Source organism: Papilio machaon, chromosome Z (genome assembly GCF_912999745.1).
Source record: "Papilio machaon chromosome Z, ilPapMach1.1, whole genome shotgun sequence".
Classification (NCBI taxonomy): Eukaryota; Metazoa; Arthropoda; class Insecta; order Lepidoptera; family Papilionidae; genus Papilio; species Papilio machaon.
Window position 1 is genome coordinate 2,420,940 of NC_060016.1, and position 23,844 is coordinate 2,444,783.

General features: G+C 34.0%; 1 protein-coding gene across 1 annotated transcript in view; it reads left to right on the forward strand.

The window, feature by feature from the left end:
* LOC106720028 (proton-coupled amino acid transporter-like protein CG1139) overlaps nucleotides 1–23,844 on the forward strand; it is a 37,969-nt gene that overhangs the window by 10,735 nt on the left and 3,390 nt on the right. The window contains exons 2-3 of the mRNA XM_014514573.2: nucleotides 17,704–17,783; nucleotides 18,647–18,784. Coding sequence (XP_014370059.2) covers nucleotides 17,704–17,783; nucleotides 18,647–18,784 — 218 coding nt within the window. The remainder of the gene's footprint in view (nucleotides 1–17,703; nucleotides 17,784–18,646; nucleotides 18,785–23,844) is intronic.

Here is a 23,844-nt window from a genome sequence, read left to right on the forward strand (position 1 = left end):
GTACTTTACCGAAAGCATTGTGTTGATACATATTTATAGTGAAACATATAACCAAGTTGACGTCAATAATATCAATCAGCGGCGGTCAAAGAATTGAAACACGTGTTTTAGTAAACATTGTTTTATGGAGTAATAAAACTAGAATCCATTCAAATACCACTGGATACGTCCTTTGGAATTTCATCTACCCTTTAGGTTTGTGTACTCGATGATAAGCGCTCAATGTTTCAGACGTGTACAATCAAACGCAATGTTATTAGTTTGAGTGGTTGTTGAGATAACGCAAAGAATGCGATTATCAAAAACATGTATTTTGTAAACAGCTAAAAGTGCCGTACTAAGGTCGTCTTTGCGGCCGCGAATGTGCCGAGGACACTGCACCAAGTGTTTTGGACTAATTTATAATGATACTATACGAACATTTTCGCTTCAAAGACAATGATTTTTAAGGCACTTTACATCGGTTAGCACAAATTAATAGAAGATGTTGAAACATTGGCACTCGCTTTCGATAGTACTTGCAGAATTGGGAAGGGCTTCTTTTAGCGTTACCGTTAAAAACGAAATGTTTGAGGCAGACTTATGTGTAACTAGCTGTCACCCGCGACTCCAATCGCATGGAATTAAAAAAAACTTACTAAGTAGCCTATGTGTTCTTCCAAACTGTGTTCTACATCTATACCAAATTTCATCGAGATCTAAGGAGCCGTTTTGGAGATACCTACCGGTAACAAACATCGATCCTTCTAACCATTCGCATTTATGTTATTAGTAAGATTTTCACAGTGCCTCTTGTATTCACAAGGTAATGCACTTGAGTTCTTTAAACTTTGCATAATATGTTAACAAAGTTGAATTGTACACTGAATTAATAATACACACGAATAATTTTAAATATACAGCATATTATAATTTTTTATCTTTCAATTTAAATTTGCACGTGTGATGAAATGGCAGCCTGACTTATTTACATAATTATACATGTACATGCGTATCTATAAAAACGATCAGCTGAACACGGACATCGTAAGAGAGCAATTTGTACGGTGTAAATTGTAGACGTGCCATTTGAAAGGAAGGTCGAATGAACTGTGTTGATTTAATTAAACACTATCAAGGTACTGCCAGATACAACGCCTACTTAACTTCATTATACTACTCAAATTCTCTATGCGGAATACTCAGTATTAAGTACTAGCTCAAAATATGTACAAGAAGTTTGCTGACCTTGATCTCTTTTCTCTGTGGTAATAACCTGAACATGAGGTACAAATTAGGTATTGTAGTAAATTATTTGAACACAAATTCCAAATGATTTTAACAGATGAGAGAATACGATATCGCCTAGAATCCTCGCATCCCTGTAGGACAAGAAACGTTGACTCCGGCTAGTAAGCACAACTGACCATGAAAAATGAGTAAGACATTTTTTTAAATAAAATCTCCAAAAGATGCGACACATCATCATATACTACAGGAAAACAAAACAATTCTCGACCAGTTTACCTTCACATTAAAAAGATTTTCGCCTGATACCAATTGTAATAGCAACTACGTGATAATTTTCGATAGCCCAGGCTTTGCGCAGTTACGATTTCTGCCTGAGAATCCATTTGTCACGTCCATGGCAAAAAAACATTAACATTTAGATAACTGTAACATTTTGCAGACTTAACAATATCTATTCAATTTAAACACTTAAGACAGGTTTTAAATGTAAACGTTGAAGTATGTTTTTCTTTATTTACACGTTGAAATTACGTGCTCTATTCACTATTATTAATGTCATGTCTTTGAGCATTAACTCTTTATTTTTAATTTATTTTATTAAAAACTACAGTATTTGTTATTCAGTAAACGTACAATTACTATTTTCCTTCTATTTTGTTTTTCATACAAATTATAGCAATGTTTTTTTTTTCATTACGTTTTAAATATATTGTGATGTAAAGGTAGAAAATCCAAGTTAAACAAATACGTACTAAGTAACTCCATAATTTTTTTTTCAATCACTATATATAATTGATGTTTTCTTTAAGGAACCTCGTTCACAAAGAAACATAAATCGTCGAAACTAATATTGTATGGTAGCGTCGTGAGAATTCAATATTAGTACTATACTATACACACTACGTTGAATCGTCGACGCGAGTTGTCTATTCGGTGAATTCAAGCAAAGCGACTACATATCCACTATAAAGATTTGTCCTAATATCTTGAATTGCAGCGCCTTTTCTCACGATCGTCTTGACAAACAGATTGCGAGGGAAAGATATAAATGTCAGCGCCGCGCACTGTGTACGAACCGTTTTCGAACCAAACGAAGTCGCTTTACAACTGGAATCGCCGGGTTTCGACGATTTACTTTGCCTTGTGTACGAACGGCCTTTTTACTTGTACTTCTTTGAGCGGAGTTAGTGAATCCTTTATTTAGTTATGATTATAAATACCTCTATGCATAATGTTTTTTGATCCAAATTATTTACTTATTTAAATTAGTTTATGTTGTTGTTTAGTTTTAGTTAGTGAATGTGATAGAGGTAGTTGCGAGCAGCAGTTGCCGAATGAGTAGTCGAAGGACGACCGCATTTGTTAATGGAAAAACAAGCGTTAACGATATTTAAAAAAAATGGATGTAGTCAAGTCGAATTTAACCTGTCGGTTATTCAACTGTTTACTTATTTGACTGTACTGTGCGTGTTTTCAAAAGTTGTCTCTTTGTTATGAAATTGATTATTTTATTTCTCGTTTACACAGTCTCATAGTCAACTACTACTAGCCTCGACACTTTTTTGTGTTCTTACACTTGTTAAATATAATATACAACTACCCAGAACTGGTTTTAGCAAACGCTGTACGGTGTACGTTATTACAGATACCGAAATTTTTATACGATTTAAAATATGACACTAATAAAAAACGCTCACACTCAGAGCGAGTACGTCAATTAATTTTTTACCTTTCCGGCTCGTAAATTTTGTTTTTGTTTTACTGAAAAGAAGGTAATGTTTTTCGCGGATATTTAAGTGTTTTTTCTCATTTGGTATGTGTTTGTATTCGATTGTAACATTGTGTATCATCATCAGCTCGCTATATGTCCCCACCGAGGGGCTTTTTGACTTCACACATATCATTGAATTTCTTCTCAGATATGTGCAGGTTGCATCACGACGTTTTCCTTCACCGTAAGAACGTCGGATAAATGTACATATGTAAATCAAAAATCGAATATCTCATTGGTACTTGGCGGGATTCGAACCCAGGACCTGCTGATTGTAAGTCAAGTGCTTAACCACTGAGCCAATGACGCTCTGAGACTGAGAAGTTTTCCAATAACTTAAGGAATGGGCTTAATAATGGAAGCAGTGACAAAATTTCATTTATTTTTTATAAGGTTAAGGGTACTTTATTAGTCGCCGTAAAACTCTGAAGATTTTGAGCCTTATCTTCCCTCACCCCATTCCTGCGGTTATTCGCTACAATTTATGAGCCTCCCTATAACTCAATGCCCTTAATGCTAAGGCTTTAAAATTACTATTACTATTCAATGTTTATAGTGCAGCCTCCAATATTCCTTTCTATGCGTAGAAAGGAACATTGGATCCATCCATTTATCCACAATAAATTGTTGCTATGCTGTTAATATTTTAAAATAGAACAGACTGGAACCTGTCTCGACGCTCGTAAATATTTTGTGTTAAAAAACTTAATAGATGATTATCATACTATAATTAAATTGTTTATATATGTTCTATATACAGTTTAGGACATTTTATAGAAGTATATTTTGGACCTTAAAAATATAATGCTAAAGTCAAATCTGATGAAGACAGGGACTGGATGTAAATCTATATATATAAAAGAAAGTCGTGTTAGTTACACTATTTATAACTCAAGAACGGCTGAATCGATTGGACTGAAAATTGGTGGGCAGGTAGCTTAGAACCAGGAAAAGGACATAGGATAATTTTTACCCCGCTTTCTATTTTTTGTTCCGCGCGGACGGAGTCGCGGGTAAAAGCTAGTATTACATAATGAAAAGTGATTGTTTTTACATATGATTTCAAAAACCGAGAGTCGAACTAGCTAAAACCAAAGTCAAGAAGAACTTCTAAGTAGTTCGTAATTTTCATTGGTCGAAAAAAGGGCCGTATGCGTAAGCTGTGCGCGACTGTACCAACGTCGCGCCAGCGTGGGTTGCCTCGTGTTTCCTTGCAATTGTTGCATGGCCTTGTCTCTTCCACCGACCGTCTCGTCTCATTCAGATTCCCAAAGCGTGCCATTACGTCGCCTCAGTGCTTATTTGTTCTATCTACCAACGGTTACTTTTTCCAGTAGACACGTTTTTATCTCGATTTAAAAAAAAAAGCATTTGTTTTTAGATTCGAAAGTCTTTCTTAGTAAAATAGTTACCAATCAATAGATTTTTATAATTCTCATGTAGGGATGGTTATGAATTATACCTTATTTCACAGTTTATATTTGGAGATAGAACAAACATGCACAAATGTTATTACGAATATGGAGTTAGAACATTATCACATAAGAGATAGGCCAAAGTTATTGTTCCATTTTTGCGTGCTTGTTTGTTCTATGTGCCAAAAGTATATATAGGATGTTTATTTTTTTTGTCATTAACTTTTGTCATCATCAAAAAGCTTTTTCTTGACTTTTGCAACCCTTTTTAAGTACATGAAACAATAAGTAAAAAATTGTTAAATAGTTACCTCGATCTATAGAGGACCTCTGTGGCGCAGTAGGGCGAAAATCTGCCTGTAACGCAAAGGTTGCGGGTATTTGTTCAAGATGATCTGGTCGTTTTTCTATGTATAATAAAAATATCTATATAAGTAGTTTTTTTTTTTTTTAGACGGACTTCTACTGTATTCCCTTAGTGGGACAAAAACAGCGCAACCTTAGCGTTCAGGCGAGTCATACCTCGCAATGACAAGAGCGAGGCAGACTCAACTAGCCTGTATCTATATAAGTAGTGTATATCAGTCGTATTATATGTATATCAGTCATGTAGTACCCATAACACAAGCTTTAGGTGCTTATCTTGGGGCTAAATGATGCTGAGTGAAAAAAATAAATGAGAGATTAGAATAAAGAATAGGTAGGTATTAAAATTTTAAGGGTGGTTCCAGATCAAGATATTAATTATTTAAAATTAACTAAATTGGAAAAAAATGTAAAGCGACTTCAAATAAACAGAAGGTACGAGTACCACCAAAAAGTAAAAATAATGTCATTTTATATAAAAAATCCTTTCTTAGTGCCGCTCATTTAGAAAGTATCAGGAAAGATAGCAACTTACATCCAATCGTACCCATTTACTCAAAGAATTTTCCCTTAACTCCTAACGGTTAAGGAGTTACACCTTCCATCATCAGCTCAGCAACTCGATTCGATGTTCAAGTTGGTACCTGAATAGCTTTTTATATATACAAATCGCTTCAAGTGTGCCTATAAAACTTTAAGAGTTCCCTCGATTTCTCCGGGATCTCATCATCAGATCCTGACCTGGAGACAATAGGATCATACGGGAAGCACAAGCTTTCAAATAAAAAAAGAATCATCAAAATCGGTTTACCCAGTCGAAAGTTGTGAGGTAACAAACAAAACCGTAGAATTGAGCTCACCCTTTTTTGAAGTCGGTTAAAATGTTGTTAGCGTTATCAGTTATTATTATAGCGCTATTATGCAAGATTGTAAAAACTTATTTTTTCGGTCTCGAAAATAAATACACGTCATAATATCTCCTTAAACCTCCCCCCCTCGCTTGTGATTTATGATGATTTTTTCGGACCCTCCCTCTCCCTTTGAGGGATGGGTAAAAGTGTACAAGTTAGCAGAAATGGTTCTCAGTTATTAAAAACAACACCCTGTATCCAATTCATAACGGGATTGAGAGAAGGTTAAAAAGTACTCGCTGCTCAGTTCGGAGCTGCATCTTCTTATATTTATTTTTGCGACTAGATGCAGACATTGTTTATCACTTCTTTGAAACAATTCTGGCACAAACACACAGCGATTGATATGTTTTTTTTTATTTTTTCCGGGAGCGACTAAGTGGTCTCAGTGATGACTTCGGAAACAATGACAATCAAACAAAATGGCGGACATGGCGTCGTGGGCTTTGATTGGTCAATTCATTGGACATAGAACACACAAGCACTGAATTTTTATAACGATGTAGGATATAAAACAAACACTGGACTTAGAACAAATAAGCACAAAAAATTCATTGCAGTGTCGTGTCATACGTAAAATTTAAATGTTTTTTTGTAGTTTTAGAAACAAAAACTTCCTAATCTTCCTTTACCAACAAGACTGAAATTTAAATCTTTACGATACTACATTTAAAGTCCATTTTCGGTCAATTTGGTCGATAGAACAAAAAAGCACTGAGGCGACGATTAATGAACACTTCTGTACGCACAGTGTAACTAGATGATTTTTGTCGTAATCAGACACGTAATAGACAGAACTTAGTAACACAGAACTCATTGCGTTTGTGATAAAGTTTTACAAATTCAAGCAAAAAATATCGATAAAAATAGTTATACATATGTACGTATATTGTCTTATTTTCACTGTGTTTTGGCACATAATATAAAAGATAACGTTATTTTTATAAAAAGATCCTGAGCAAAAAGTCAAACTCAATAGAGTTGTACGCATTTAAATTGAGTTTTAATTGAGTAGTGTAAGTTGGGTAATTCCCCTAGTAGAAGTTCATTTGAGATCACAGCCTTCTAAACTAAAGTTTGATTCCAATAATTCTGGTTTTCTACTTTAAAGTCTAATATTATTGTCATTTACGCGTAAAATTTATAGTTTTAAATTTTTATCGCTTCGTCTTTCGTTTGATTTTTTTGGCCTCTCCGGGTCCCTTGGTTCTAACAAAACTTTAGTAGCACGTTCCGAGGAGTATTTGTTGGCTAGGGGTTAGCTATTGACAACCATATTTGGAGAAAAAATGTTTACTGAGTTTAATGAAGCTTACCTATGTTATATTTTAACTTTTTTGATTTTTTACGTGGCATTGCACATCATGCTAGCTTTAGCAAGTATTAAACATGTTTTATTTTCAATCGCCTTCCTATCATTGTCAGTTTTGTCAAAATTAATATGAGATTTTTGGTGCACTTTATGTCCGATAGGAGGCGCTGCACAATTTTTAATACAAATTTTGTCGATGATGATGTGATGGCGATTGTCGCAAATATTCATGCTAGGCCCACTGTATTATGTTGTTTGCTGCATTGTTATGTTCTGTTCTTGGTGCTAGCTTCGATTGCTCCGTGAACTTTGCTCATTGTGATTGAAGGTCCCTGGTCAGTTGGATTTCGTAGCAGGGGCGACGCAACGCATTATATTGCAATTTTACTGATCGACAGGAAGCTTGCATTAACTCAGCGACAAATATACACTCGTCTCCTCCGGCCTTAATTGGATTAGCTAACTCCGAAACTGATATTCCTTTATGTTATTCTCGGCGACAGAACACGCGGTTGCTTAGTTATCTGCTTCTAAAATTTATTAAAGCCTTTCACTTCCTTATCTCGTTGCTTCATGGTAGAAAATAAATTCGTAACACAATTGACGAACGTGAAATATAAATGTGTGGTATTTTTCGAAGTATTTCGACTTACCTACGGCACTTGATTAAGGATAAAGTGTAAGGGACATCCCCTTATACTGCGGTTAAAATAATTTATTTCAGTAATACTACGATAATCTCCGACACAATCAACATAAGACGTCTTATTATCTAATTATATTTGTTAAGAATAACCTATTGTAAAACTATTAATGTTAAATACAACATAATATTAAAAACTGAAACCGGATAGCGTGTTTATTCTACGTTACAGTTTTATCATATTTATTTAGATCATTAGTAAACCTATGAATAGAGGAATTCCGTAATATTGAAAGAAAGTGTCATATGGCGCCGACAGTGTTAAAATACCGTTGGACACACCTAATGGCTCTTGTAAAGCGCACTGCTCGCTGGCAAACACCCAAATGTTAAAACCTGACATTGTGGAAAAATTCATTCATTTATTTTTATATACTTTTTTTTCGATATTGGTAACGTACTTGGAACATAACTCCGGTGGCGCCACAACTTCGTTAATATTGCTAACTATTATAATTACTTTTTTCACATTGATTATTTTAAACATAAATGCCTATAATCGGTTATAATTGAAAAATAGAAATATAACCTGTCGCCATCATCTGCATTTTAAAATGTGTTCTAAAATAACCTCAATTTCTTATCTTTGTTTTAATTAATACCATAAACAGCCAATACATATTTATGGCCATGATTTTGCAACAATCAAATCAAATATAATTAAATATAATAAGATACGAAACACGAGTCCATATTTCTCGTATAAGGACTGATGTCTCGAAACTAACGAAAGGTTAATTCATTAAATCTGTTTATCGAAAGGCCTTATACGATGTACGCCGTGAATTAAGTAATTGTAAAACCAGATAAATCCAGATGGAACCAGTTTCTGAGATCGCGGAGCGCGCTTCAAGGTTCCGCTTGCACAAAACTTTATATTCTACCTGTTAGCGTATCTTCGCAACTCAACGCAATATCGTCTCACCCTTATATTGTTCACAGATTAGAGTAGAGTTTTATTCAACACGTTAGATAGATCAATCAGTGAAGGTATATTGATTTCTGCTCATTTAGATGAATTGATTCGTAATTTACAGTTGTTTTTAAATTGGTACAAAAGCACGTTTACTGCACTGCATTAATAGCATGCAAATAATATTTCTCTGAATACTTCCATCGTATCATCGATTCTTAATATGATCTGCGAAACACGTCACCTGTCACAGAGTTCTGCCAAAAATAATATTTTTCATGGAGTCTCTAAATAATTCTACCTATATATTATCAGATTGGAACGGTTTCACCCCTTGCATGAAATTTTAAGATATTTTATGCGATTTTTGTCCTCAAGTCCTTTTTTAACTGATTTTTACTTTTATAAAATAATGAAACCAGTGTTTCCCCGCCGAATATCTCTGCTTACCTGTAATAAGGGATACCGGTTTTTATTATTCGATCAATCAGTCGGCACTCCCCTCTTAATCATATCTCACCTTTCAAGTAATCCATCCATCTCTAAGGTTACTACTCCCGCATTCATATTTAAATTTCTTCTTCGCCAGATTCCATTCGTCTCTCCTCTTACCAGCATAAAACGAATATGTCTTTTTTAAAATTACAAGGTTGCAAACGACCAAGCGGTCACCTGAATTCGCCGAAAAAGCGAAACGACTGGTGCCCATGGACATTCGCAAATACAGATGCGTTGCTCAATTTTAGATTTTAACCAAGATAAAAATCTAATCCAGGACCCAATGCATAACATTAAAACACCTGGTCACTGGCTATAAAATCAGTTTTATCCAGTTACTTTGAGACGGAAATTAGTTATATCCAGTATTCTTGTGACACAGTTTGAAGTGTGGCGTGCATGGTAATTAGCTTTTTGCGGTGTTGATATCACTTCGCACTAAGCGGGTACCCTTCACCTGCAAATACATTCGATTAGTTTGAAATTATTATTTTTGAATATCATTCAATATTAAAAGATTTTAACATCATATATGCGTATGTATGCGTACGCATTGATCTATCACTTTTATCCGAGTAACTCATAAAAAAGATATAATTGTCCATGCATAGAGTGCGTATAAGAATTGTTTATTATCTGTTGCTATGAGTTTTCACTAACGAAACGCTTGTACAAAACATACAGACATCCTTCTATAAAACAAGATAACAACTTCTAATAAACTTGTTTTGCTACCGAAGCATGGTATCTACGTGAAATAAACTTAAGGAAAAAGCGTATCCGGGATTGTTGTCTTTATGTCTCTTATTACTTGATGGAGTTGCAATTATGATTATAAAGTTTAGTGTGTAAAATACGGAAAAACATATTTTATGATCAATTAAACATTGTTTCATCTAGCTTAATTTTAGTGTGTGACAGATGCAATGTTAATACAATTGTAAAATTCTTTGTGTATGGATGACGACAGTGGTCAATGCTGTGCGGATTGTAACGAAGTGCGGAGAGTAAGGGCAGAAGAAAGCGCAAAATTTTCCATTGGGACCGGTCGGCGCCGACCGGTCTGCCGGTGCTGTTGCGACTCCTTCGTCCTCCCCTCCCCTCACGCCTGACACGCACACTTGTATATTACACACAAGTATACTGACGGCATGGCATGGTCCAACATTAAAATATTATAACACTTCCCTGTAACTAGTTAAAAAATATAATTTGCGCTGCACATAAGTAGATTACGGGTGCGCCGTGAAGTTGCCGATCCAATTATCCAAGTGAAACTTCATATTTATCTAGCTTTTACCCGCGACTCCGTCCGCGCGGAATAAAAAATAGAAAACGGGGTAAAAATTATCCTATGTCCTTTTCCTGGTTCTAAGCTACCTGCCCACCAATTTTCAGTCAAATCAATTCAGCCGTTCTTGAGTTATAAATAGTGTAACTAACACGACTTTCTTTTATATATATAGATTGGAGTATATAATTTTTTTTTTATATTTTTGAATAAAGAGTAATACAATATATGAGTTAATAATATAATAAAAGGTATTGGAAATTATGTTTTAAGTTTTTTTTCCTTTAGCTATTGCTGTATTATCATGGTGTGTAATGAAATTCAATTTTAACTTTAATTATGGTTTCAATATCTATGTATATCAATAATGATTTTCAGGATGTTTGTAATAAGAACTGTTTACTGATAATATTTTTTTTTACTAAAAAAGACTGCACCTCAAGTTTTATTCGGACGCAAATGTATCGAATCAAAGCTCGTCGTAGTTTGTAACTGTTTGTAATCAGATTATTATCTGTCGTCTGTTTTTTATCGAAATTATTTGACTTGACCAAAATAAAAAGTCGGGAGGCGCGGCTATGACGTGAAATATTCGCAACCTGCCAAAACATACGCGAAATAATGTATTTTTAATTTTGACGATATTACCAAGAACACAAACAAGTACTTGACTTTGATAAATAGCAAAAAAAAATGTTCACATAAAATCACTGGTAGTGCCAAAACTTCGTTTGGATGCGAATCTATACCTATTAATAGAGTTGGTGTGTCTGAATGTAAAAAAAATCATATTTCGTACACGTAATGTATATGGCGTTGCTGATAATGAAAAATAATTTTTACCTTTGTCTGTCTGTCTGTTTGTCTGTCTGTATGTTTGTCCGCAAGGCCGCGTTTATTACGGGTAATCACCGGAACGGCTGGACTGACGTGATGATAGCTGATGTACGCGGACATATCATAAGCTACTTTTTTTTAAATTCTACGATGACGAAGTCGCGGGCGACCGTTAGTATCATAATGATACTAGCGAGTAGAAAAGTCTGCTGGTACGTTCATTAAAAGGACAATGAAACCTCAGAACTCCAATATGCTATTTGTATCAAAACACATCTCTCCCTTACATTCCCATTGAAAAAACATAGACTTACAATATGTATTGATACAAATGTCTCTACAGTCAAAACCCACAATAAGAGGTTGTTGTAAATATAAAAATGCAAAGAGCAACAAAAAAAAAATAGCCGACTTCAAAAAAAAAACAATCGCAAACAAAATGCACTCAAAAGTAACCTAAAAAAACCAATTTCAAACAAAATGCACTCAAAAGAAACATAAAAAAAAATTCAAACAAAATGCACTAAAAAGAAACAAAATAATGTCATGAAAACTCTCTAAACTCTAGTAGTTAGTAGTAGGGGCTCAGTTTTCCGCAACTCCACGACAAGCGCGTATTTTGGGTGTCTCTAAACTCTAAAGAAAGTTCTCTTCTTTCTTGTAACATGTCTATATTGTATAATTATTGTTATTTCGCAGTCGGTGTCGGCTGAAGTAAATAGGTGACATTTTATATTTGAGATGTATTAGACATACTTACGTTTATGTCCCTACTTAGGCCGAAACCGACTCCAAAATAACAATAATTATACAATATAGACATGTTACAAGAAAGAAGAGAACTTTCTTTAGAGTTTAGAGACACCCAAAATACGCGCTTGTCGTGGAGTTGCGGAAAACTGAGCCCCTACTACTAACTACTAGAGTTTAGAGAGTTTTCATGACATTATTTTGTTTCTTTTTAGTGCATTTTGTTTGAATTTTTTTTTATGTTTCTTTTGAGTGCATTTTGTTTGAAATTGGTTTTTTTAGGTTACTTTTGAGTGCATTTTGTTTGCGATTGTTTTTTTTTTGAAGTCGGCTATTTTTTTTTCTTAAAATTTTTGTTTTATTTCACAATTTTTAGTGAATTTGAAGTTCAATTACAAATTTCCTTAATACATATAAAGACATAAATAAGACAAATAAAGAAAAGGACTTTCCTATTTGATATGTGTGTACTTCGATTCAAAAACTAATTTAGAATGCAGCAGATAACCACTTATCCTTTAAACAATGAAATAATTATCAAAATCGGTATACAAATTGAAAATTACCGAACTATATATCGTAGCGTGCCTTTAATTTTGTCCAGCCGCGCGCCGCACTAGCATTTTTCGAATGCGCGTAGTTTTTAATTATTTAATATCTCCCAAACTATTGATCAGAATTACATAGTTTAAAGGCTAACGTAATCTGCATTTAATACTCTAGCCATCAAACATATTTATTTGGATAAGGATTCATATCGAATATAATATAATAGCGCCGTAAGCTTACGACGCTGTTTTTCGTGTGCATTTTAATCGAAGTTTGTTCACAATAACATGGTTTTTGTGAGACATCCATAGATGATAGATATATGCCACCGAAGACGTTTATTTAGCAAATTTAAAGATGTATAATTACTCCATACATCATTTTTATGTAAGTCATATAGTTTGACCTACGTAAGCCCAGAAAGCAAAATTGTGCTTTTCGTGTAGCATTTTTCGTTTCCGCGTAATTTTATTCTTACGATATCTCCTAAACTATTAGACAGAATGATATAGTTTCAATTGCAAATATAATCTACATTAAATTCTCTTGATAATGAACATGTTTATTTACATAAGGGTTAATACTGAACTCGAATAATAGCGTCGGAAATAGGGCATGAATTTAATTGATGTTTCTGAAGAAAAAAATGGTTATTGTGAGAAAACTATAAAAGATAGATATATGCTATCGCGGACTTTTATTTAGCACATTTAAAGAGCTTCAATTCGCCATACATCATTTTTATGTAGGTCCTATAGTTTAGCCTACGTAAGCGCTGAAAGCAAAAATGTCCCTAATGTTCGCAACAAATTTTGAAGCTATATTCAAAATCTACTAGTCTTCTAGTTATTAAAAAAAAAAAAAAAAAAAATGGGACCCACCTGCAAGCACTTCCTTTCGATTAAAATATTTTTCATCAAAATCGGACCACCAGGGGCGGAGTTTCGCGGTAACACACATAAAAAAAAAAAAAAAAAAAAAAAATACAGTCGAATTGATAACCTCCTTCTTTTTGAAGTCGGCTAAAAAGTAGTGTAATGATTCATCAATTCTTGGATAAGTTATTTTAAAATTAATAATCATGGATTATTGATATATTTTAAAAACTTTATCCAGAGATAGTCTAATCTTTGAGAATAGAGTGCTTGTAAACTTAAACAACTATAAAGTGCAGCGTGAAGAATTGGCAATAGTACGAAATATGATTACAAAACTATTTATACGAATGCGTCAGATAGTTTACTGTAATGTGCAGTTGGCACACGACGGAACACCATCAGTGTGACAGCTACCATTACTGTTCACAGAACACGTGCCCATGAGTTCTACGAAGAGGAAAAGAAACATTAGCACATGGTTTCAACCGTGTCTAGATTCTGAAAGTCTGTTTATCGACTACAAAATCTACATCTTAAAATCACTTTAATGATCTCAGTATGGCCGTCATGTTCTTCTTAGCCTTTAACCACATATGAGAAATCTAAGTTAAGTCTAAGTCTAAGTTTCAACTCTTATGTAGATAATTTATTCAGGACTAACTCTGTAGCAACACCAGTTTTCACACGAAAACAGTTTTTCATGAAATCCGATAAAATACCTAACTGCCGCACTCAGTTGTTTAATGTGTACTCAAACTACGCTCAGTATTACCTTCTCATACTAGCGCCAGTTAATCGTCTATTCTTGTTTTCATTTAATATTAACATGCTACTTGTAACCTATCTTATACATACATATGTATGATGTACTGTTAGTAGAAGTCTTCATTCTTCATTGATTAAAATGCGAATGGAAAATTACCTGTATATTTCTTATTTAACACACAAATCGTGAAGGCCACGCACATATTTAATATAAGCATGAGAATAACAAAATACAACATTTCGTAGTATATGATGTACCAACTTACAAGTAATTTGGTGTATTTTTGTTTGAGGTAAATAGTTACGTGTAATGTACAGTATTTATTAGCACTTAATAAAGCCCTTTCCACTAGCAATAGTATACGTAACTAAAGGCGTTAAAATTTCATCACCATCACGATCATTATGATGAATTCAAAGTTTACAAAACTCATGAAAGACGTCTGGACGTTTCCCAAAGGAGAAAAATGGCTCAAAAAGTTTCAATCAATTATAAATCGTCCAATCTATTACATAAATACATTATGTAAATTTATGGAATCATTATATACAACTTGCCATATAAGGTTAATTTATTAGATATATAACGTCAATAACGAGCACCAGCGCGACGTTAGATTTAACATGACCACGCGAAAACATTTATAGATAAGTACACAGTACACTAATGTGTTTATAAAAGAAGAATGTTATTAGATTTTTAACATATGTGAAATTAATTATTACATTTATATATTATGTATCATGACCATGTTTTTTAAAGACTAGCTGAAGCTCGCGACTCCGTCCGCGCGGATTTAAAAATAAAACAACAATTAGCCTGTTCTTAGAGACTATGTTCTACAAATATGCCAAATTTCAGTAAGATCCGTTGAGCTGTTCCGGATATACCTTCTAGCAAACATTCATTTAAACTTTCACATCTATCTTATATATATGAAAGAAAGTTGTGTTATGTTACACTATTTATAACTCAAGAACGGCTGAATCGATTTGACTGAAAATTGGTGGGCAGGTAGCTTAGAACCAGGAAACGGACATACGATAATTTTTACCCCGTTTTCTATTTTTTATTCCGCGCGGACGGAGTCGCGGGTAAAAGCTAGTTTATATTATTAGTTAGATTCTAGTACGCAAAATAGTGGCGCCCGAGTGTCATTGCCAACTCTAAAAAGCAGATATAACTAATATCAAAGTATTTTTGTAACTTATACTTCGATATTCCAATGTCTGTGATTGGTGAGTTCGATTTGATGACGAGAAATACTGGAATGGATTGAAGTTTTAGAGTTGAGGGAGCATGTTGTCCCGTTTCCGACCTTCGGCACCACGCCGCGCTTTCGTGCCCGCGCTGGCTCCCGCCCAAACAACACTAACAAACTCAATAGTTACTCTACATACAAACACTAAAACCGTTCCCGTTCACACAGGATTACCGTAGTAACTGACTATTTGTTGTACTGATGCCAATACGGCTACGATAAAGATACATGTAATGTAATCAGTGACTAAATTATTTTAGTAATTAATCTAATTAATGAAACGATTGTCTATCATTTTGGTACTTTTAAGAGGAACAGGTGAATTACCAAATTATATTAAATTACATTTTTTTTTTATATTTTCCGAGCCACATAGTGATATCGAGTACACAATCTGTTTCGGTATTTGACTATTCAACTACCACCACATGTTGATCGATGCTTATGTAGAATGATGTTAAGATTTATATAAAACTGAAAGGTCATGAGTGAATGGACTATCGATATCTTCATGGTTTTAGATTCAATTCCATTGTTATTTTTACAATGTTTAATGACTAAATCTACCGTGTTCGTATCATCGTACGATAGCGGTGCATCCAGTTTCCAAACCAACCACTTAGTACTTTCTTGATATTTCAAAATGTATTTTCTCAGAATCAACCTCCGTAATCTTTTGTTATCAATTCGTCTTTACCAGCATTAGTTGGTTGGTTTCATTACCCTGCGTCCAGCACTTGGTGCCTCGTTGACGCACTTGCGTTTGCTTTTTGTTTTGTGTTCTTTTGTTTGTTTGTTACTCAATCACACCATTGAATTGAAAGCAATTGTCAAACATAAAATTATCCTCAAGTGAAAAATAAAAACATAATGTTGTAAAAATGTCACATTCAAAAAGGATAAAATTTGAATGTTCTTTATTTCGTACGGTATAAATTTTTTAAGCGTTACGATACTTATTATAAAATTCTTGCACGTCTTCTGAAATCGATTTCGTGAATCGATTACGTGTAGCGAGAATTTAACCAAATCCTGATCTTATCCTTGTATCAATAAGTTATTAAAAGCAAGCATTGAATAACAACTTTGCCATAAAACCGAAAACGATCGCGTTTATTTCAAAAATGTCAATGTAAACGTAGCATAAAAATCGTGATTTAAATGTGAAAACGTGCGACACCGTGGCTTTCATTTGTTTATATTATAACAAAGTACATTGAAATAACTTTTAAAAACATTTGAAGAAAAAGAAAACCTGAAAGAGGTTTCAATCAGTTAACTAGGTTAGGTTCTTTAACGCAACGGTTTTGTTTTACTTTTCTCTTCTCATTTAAATACACATTGTCGTAAATACTTCTTTTGGCTTTTGTACTCCTTATTTTTTGTTCCAATTTCCTTTATGTATAAAAGGTTGAGTTGAACGCCTCGGAGGCTCGAAGCGGAGGAGCGTGGCGTGCTTCCGCATGTGAATTTGCAACCATAGCTGCAAGCAAACTGAACAAGACTACAATGTCAGTGCATTGTTGCGCCGTCCAGTGATATGAAGATAATTGAGACATTTGCATAGACATCGACAATCACAAATCGCAGGATGCGACTCGTTAGGCGTCAGCGCCCGTCGCCTTCTCGCAGACCTCCCGGCTACCTCCGGTCTTTCAATCGACTACAAATAGTCAATAACATAATGACAATATTACTTTAGAAGTCAATTGCAGTGACACTTGTATCAATAAATTGTCACCCTAACATCCTCTTTCATAAAACAAAGACAACAACAAGTGTCACTGCAGTGGAAACCCATATTTATAGACCAACGCGACGCAAGGATATCTGATCCGTTGGGCATATGTCAAACTAAACTAGGATAGCTCACTAGCCCTACTGTCAATGTCAAAAAAGTGTCAGAAGGTCCTTTTCGTACTGCAGCTGTCATGTCATGTCTTTTTATTTTATGCCATTTTCTATGCCCATGTAGGTATTGTATATCTTTTAATATTGTCCGCAGATTAATCGCTGTCGCCAGCGATTATTTTATTTCCCTTTTAGCGAATTCTTTTACCTTTGTATTTTCTATTTTATGTGAAATATATGTTTAATTCACTATTTCTCAACTTAAGAAACGACTTTTTACCCTGGAAAAATAAAAATATTCTTTACCGCTTCATACTAAAAAAGGTAACGGTCTACTTTGTGTACGAAATTGCAATGAAAGATTGTATGTTATTTTAATTAGTCAATTGTTTCTTGCGCAGGAGGCGGCAGAATGGGCGCGACGGCACACCGGTCTCATGGTCAACCCGTCTTTCGAACCGGACGAATTCGCGCCCGCAAGGTAAACCCCTCCGACAAATATTTGCATCCAATTTTTATCCAGAACAACCGTAAGGGCGGCTCCTTTATATCACTGTTATATCAACTCAGTGAGGAAGTTATAGTACCATGCGAAAGAAATGGTGAAATAAATAAGAAATTAAAATGTAACTTCGTCCATGACTTCACTTTTCCCATTGTATTATTTACAACAGGCATTATATTTCAACTAATATGTAGTTATGGACAATCGTTTCTTGATAATTCGTAATACGCTTATGATGCCTTTCCATGAAATGTATGAACGATATCTTGGCTCCCATTCAAAACTGCATTTGTTTATGATAAAATAAATTCAGCTCCATAAATCAAGAAGCCATATCAAATTTTATTTTAAAAAATTGCTTCGTTTAAATATAAATAATATTAGTATTGATCGAGAGATATCCTAAAAGGAGCGAAAATAATTTAATCTCACAATAAGATGTTGTAAATTATATTGTTTTCTTAGTAAAAGATAAATTATTACAATAATTTATGATTTGTTGTTGTTTTAATTACATAGAAAAGCATTCAAATGTCATGCAACACACACATAAGTATGGAAATTCTTGCAACAGCAATCTGTCATTCAGTACTTAAGTTTGACGGATTACCACCTGTTGAAACTATACGATACAATCGATTGTTATTCAGTCATTTGTTAAATAAAAAAGAATATCAAAATGATGTGTTTCAAATTTACTGTTGAAGTGTACCAAGATTTTTAATCACCATGTTTAGAGAAGATTATGTCACCATGCACTCATTAGTGTTATAATGATCTCTTAAAAAATATTAAATAAAAGTCCTTATAGCACGTTAACACTTTACCTTTATTTGCAGTCTAGCGCCGATGAAAGAAGAAAAGAAGCCACCAGGAGCAGACAAAGGGATATTCCTTGTTAACATGAAAGAGAAGAACGTTCAAGAAGTAGAAGAATATGAACCATATGAGAACAGAGTCGTAGATCATCCTACCACGTGAGTTTCCTCATATCCACGAAAAATCTTTATACAAAACTAGCTTTTACCCGCGACTCCGTCCGCGCGGAATAAAAAATAGAAAACGGAGTAAAAATTATCCTATGTCCTTTTCCTGGTTCTAAGCTACCTGCCCACCAATTTTCAGTCAAATCGATTTAGCCGTTCTTGTGTTATAAATGGTGTAACTAACACGACTTTCTTTTATATATATAGATAATTAAAAAAACAGTTTTTAACAACGCAACAACTTTGAAAGTAGTTGCGTTAGTTCTGAAAGATAACTTACTATATATATCACAACAATAACAACGCAGCTCACGACCGCGACCAAAGCTACGTATATGCAGATATATAACAGTTTTGGCGTGATCTCAACCATTTCTCTCCTCTTTCATATCCATACTTTTACAATTTTTACATAATATTCTTATTTTTTCCTTAAACCAACTATACTATTTTTGTGACGTAGGCATAGTAATAGAAAATGGTGCGGTATTTGAATGTTAACTCAAGTATCGGTGATTTTAGATCAGTCCGACCTCGACATGACTGACCAGTGACCAGTCAGTAATCCAAAAAAGTATTCGATTCTAGTTGTAAACAAATATCAATTAATATCGCCAAATTGAAACAAAGTAGAAAACATTTTTGAATTGACCTTGCAAATGTCAAATAACACGCGAGTGCAGGGAATTTTTAATATGAATTGACTGGAGCCAGATGACCTTTGTATTGATAGCAATCTTCTTCCTGTTCGCTATACACTCATAGTAACGATGAGCATCGGCCCTTTTAAATTATTTTTGCTTTCGGTTATGGATCACAAGGATTTTTCCTTATCGTTCATTTCCAGGAAGCAACAATAAAACGATGTCGATGGGAAATAATTAATATTACAAAGACGTACAATTGCGCTCAAAGGTCTGTGTACGGAAATTCTATGGAGCTAGAATATTCCAACTTTTATTACATTTATAAATTATTTAAATAATAAGTATGCAATAGTTGCTTATGATGTTTATAGTATTTCCGTCGTTTTTGTCTCGGCCATTAGAAAACTTGACAACAAAAGAAAATCCGTGGAATTCCGAGTTGATTAGAATTAAAATCTAAAGAGAACCTAAACAAACCTAGTCGCATGATAATATTATGAAAATACTGATATCGAGCAATGACAATATTTATTTCGTGGTACTTATTTAAACACATTTATAGCAAAAACATATTGTTTCTCTTTGCACTTCCTAGGAGTTTGAATATTATTAGAGAGTTAGAATATTGAATATTCAAAAGAATACTGTGGCATAATTCGTTACTTAATCTATGTCAAAATAGTTAGTTAGCAAGAAAATTCAACGTTTGCATGTTTTCTCCCCTCTGTAAGCTATGTACGGACGTAATCTCTCACTCGTAATCTATCTATATGTTCCAAATTTCCCCTGATCAGTGCAGTTAAGTGTTACCAAAATCCATTCAACCAAATTATCGCATTCATAGTATTAGTAGATTATTATGTTTTTTTTTTATAATATAACTGTTGAGGTCAAATATGATTAAGATACAAAGTAATATAGAATGCCAAGATATAGTTAAGAACTCTATTTCTGAGCAGATTGATGATAAGAGATTATGGCTCTGTTTACTGAATCGCATTAGCATTTTTGTAATACGTATGACGGTCAAGTTCTCTATATGCTGTATCCTTGTAAGTAATAAATGATGGAAATTTTTCTCGAGACGTATCACCGCCCACGACCTGCATACCAAGCAGTTCACAGTTTATTACTGTTTTCAACGTTGAATGTACAAATTAACTTGATACAATATAAATTTTAGCAAATATTTCATACGAAGTAACTGACAAAAACTAATAAGCAAACTAATCTGCAGAAATACACGTAAAAACTGTCCTCCTTTTCTTTAACCCTAGAACTCAAATTGAATCCAATGCAGTGTTACATGTATACTATTGCCATCTTTTTCCGTCTTTTTGACAAAAACATACAACAATTATTAGTAGAAATGTCAATGTTGTTAAAGCCCCAGATACGAGTACATCAATATGTTATCTATATATATAAAAGAAAGTCGTGTTAGTTACACTATTTATAACTCAAGATCGGTCGAACTGATTTAGCTGAAAATTGATGGGGAGCTAGCTTAGAACTAGGAGACGGACATAGGAACTTTTTTATTTTGTGTGCATTTTTTTATTCCGCGCGGACGGAGTCGCGGGTAAAAGCTAGTTGTATATAATGTATATACATTTAGGAACATGTCATGTTCATAATTCGACAGTGAACACACACGATAATAGCTAAGGTCGAATTCGCTTTTGTTCCTTGACCAAATAATCTGATTTACACTTCTAAGCTATTGGGTATAAAGATTTAATGCATAATTGATAACAACATACTTATTATTCGAAAAATGCTTAACATTTTATAAAGCTATGACATCTATATATATAAAAGAAAGTCGTGTTAGTTACACTATTTATAACTCAAGAACGGCTGAATCGATTTGACTGAAAATTGGTAGGCAGGTAGCTTAGAACCAGGAAAAGGACATAGGATAATTTTTACCCCGTTTTCTATTTTTTATTCCGCGCGGACGGAGTCGCGGTTAAAAGCTAGTTATAAATAATCAAACATCTTAAAAATAAATTTGAATTAATTAATTTTGTTTCCATTTTTCAGTTTCATACACATGAAACTAGACAAGCTGTTAACAGCGTGCTAAAAAAATGCAAACAAAAATTCTAAAGCAAGTGAATTTCTAGAAATAAATGGAACAAATTTATCTAACCATTAAATAAAATTAATTTCACGGATTTTTCTTGCATTTCAAAATCCGTAAAATTACTTCCACACTCAATAATTTTTTTTTTATCAACTAAATATTTATTTGAAAGAAACACTATTTAAGTTTATATTAGCAGAAGTTTGTTCAACTGCAAACCTTAAAGATCTACATATTTCATGACAGTAAAGTATCTGATATGTCTTGTACAGTTACGACGATAAGGTTTAAGATAAGTAATAGTAAGTAATTTATTAGTTACTAGCTGTCGCTCGCGGCTCCGTCCGCGCGCAGTTAAAAAAAACTTAATAGCGGTATGATTTTTTTCTCGCCTTTTAAACCTTCCCTAGACCTCCACGAACATTTCAAGACTAAGATAAGATAAATCCGTTCAGCCGTTCTCGAGTTTTAGTGAGACTTACGAACAGCAATTCATTTTTATATATATATATATAGATAGATAGATTGTTACAAAAAATAATTATTATTTGGCAAATGTTATATACTTACATAATCTAAGTATATATTGTGTATATCTATATACTTAGTCCAGCCATAAGTTCTGTTACAAATGAAAATGCATTTTTTTTAAATGAAGTAATGTAATATTAATAAAATTTATACCTACATATTTATTAAGGTTTCAGCAAAAAATAAAAAAATATTCTATTCGAAATGGCCATCTTTAGCTTTTATACAGGCCTTTAATCTGTTTGGCCACGAATCTATGGATTTACGCACTCTATCCAAGAGAAATTTTGCCACTGCTTGCTCCAAAGATTTTTTAAGAGACTCAATGCTGCCGTATCGTTCAGAGCAGGCCATGTCCTCTAAAACTGACCATAATTTGAAGTCTAAAGTGTTGAGGTCTAGGCTAGATGAGGGCCACTCTTCAACTCTTATAAAGTCCGGAACGTTGGTTTCAAGCCAGCCTTGGGTAGTTCGTGCCTTGTGACAAGGTGCAAAGTCCTGCTGGAAAGTCCATGGTATATTTTTAATAATTGTATTGCTGAGAGGTTTCACTGCATGATCCAAGACTGTATCTTGATATACTTTGGTTGAAGTTTTCACTCCTTTTCCACAAAAGTTTAGTTTTGTGACTCCTTGATAAGACACGCCCCACCAAACCATCACTGATGCAGGATGATGACCACGTTTTACCTTTCCGACAACTTGAGCAGCTTCTTTAGAACTGTGAGCGTACACATTATCATTTTGATTGAGTTCTTCAATCGTGAAAATTTTTTCATCGGTAAAGAGGATATTTCTGTGCCTTTCTCCTGCGTATCGCGACACAAGGCGTTTTGATCGATCCACTCTCTTTAATTGCAAAGATTGATTTAGGGCATGTCCTGTATATCGGCGATAAGCACCGAGCTTCAGGTTTTGTTTTATAATACGCGACAGAGTTCTAGCGGGAATCTTCATTTCTCGCGATAAGATTTTTTTGCTTCCTAATGGGGTTTGGACGAATTTTGGCTTTAACAGCATTAACAGCCTTTGTAGTTCTAACAACACGCGGCCGCCCCGATCTTTTCTGGTCTTCGACAGACGAAGTGATGCTGTATCTGTTAATAGTACGATATACGAACATATGGCTGATACCAAGCTTTTGAAGTGTCTGGAATATGATCGACGGCTCCATACCCACTTTGTACAAGGCGATCACTGCAATCCTATTTTCTTTAATACCCCATTCCATATTTAAATTTGATAATGAACACAAAAAAATATGTGAAATGGCGCAAAAACGAATTAAGTTTTTAAAATAATATACGTGTTCAAATTTAAAAATAATTAAAAAGTTGAAAAAAAGAAATGTTTTTATGTAACAGTATTTATGGCCAGACTAGTTATATAAAAGAAAGTCGTGTTAGTTACACTATTTATAACTCAAGAACGGCTGAATCGCTTAGAACCAGGAAACGGACATAGGATAATTTTTACCCCGTTTTCTAATTTTTATTCCGCGCGGACGTAGTCGCGGGTAAAAGCTAGTATCTAATATATATACTTAGATATTGGCATCTTCTCTATATTGCTACATTATGAGCGTGTTCTGTACGTTCATATAGACTAATATAATTTATGGAAAGAGTTATGTTAGGTATTTATCAATGAGACATGAATTATAACTAGGAAATCCGTGGGCGAACAAAGGTTACATTCACATCTTGCAAAATCACATAACTAAAATAGCAATTCAAGTCCATTAACATTAATGTCGGAAGCAGCAATAAAAATCATAAAAATGG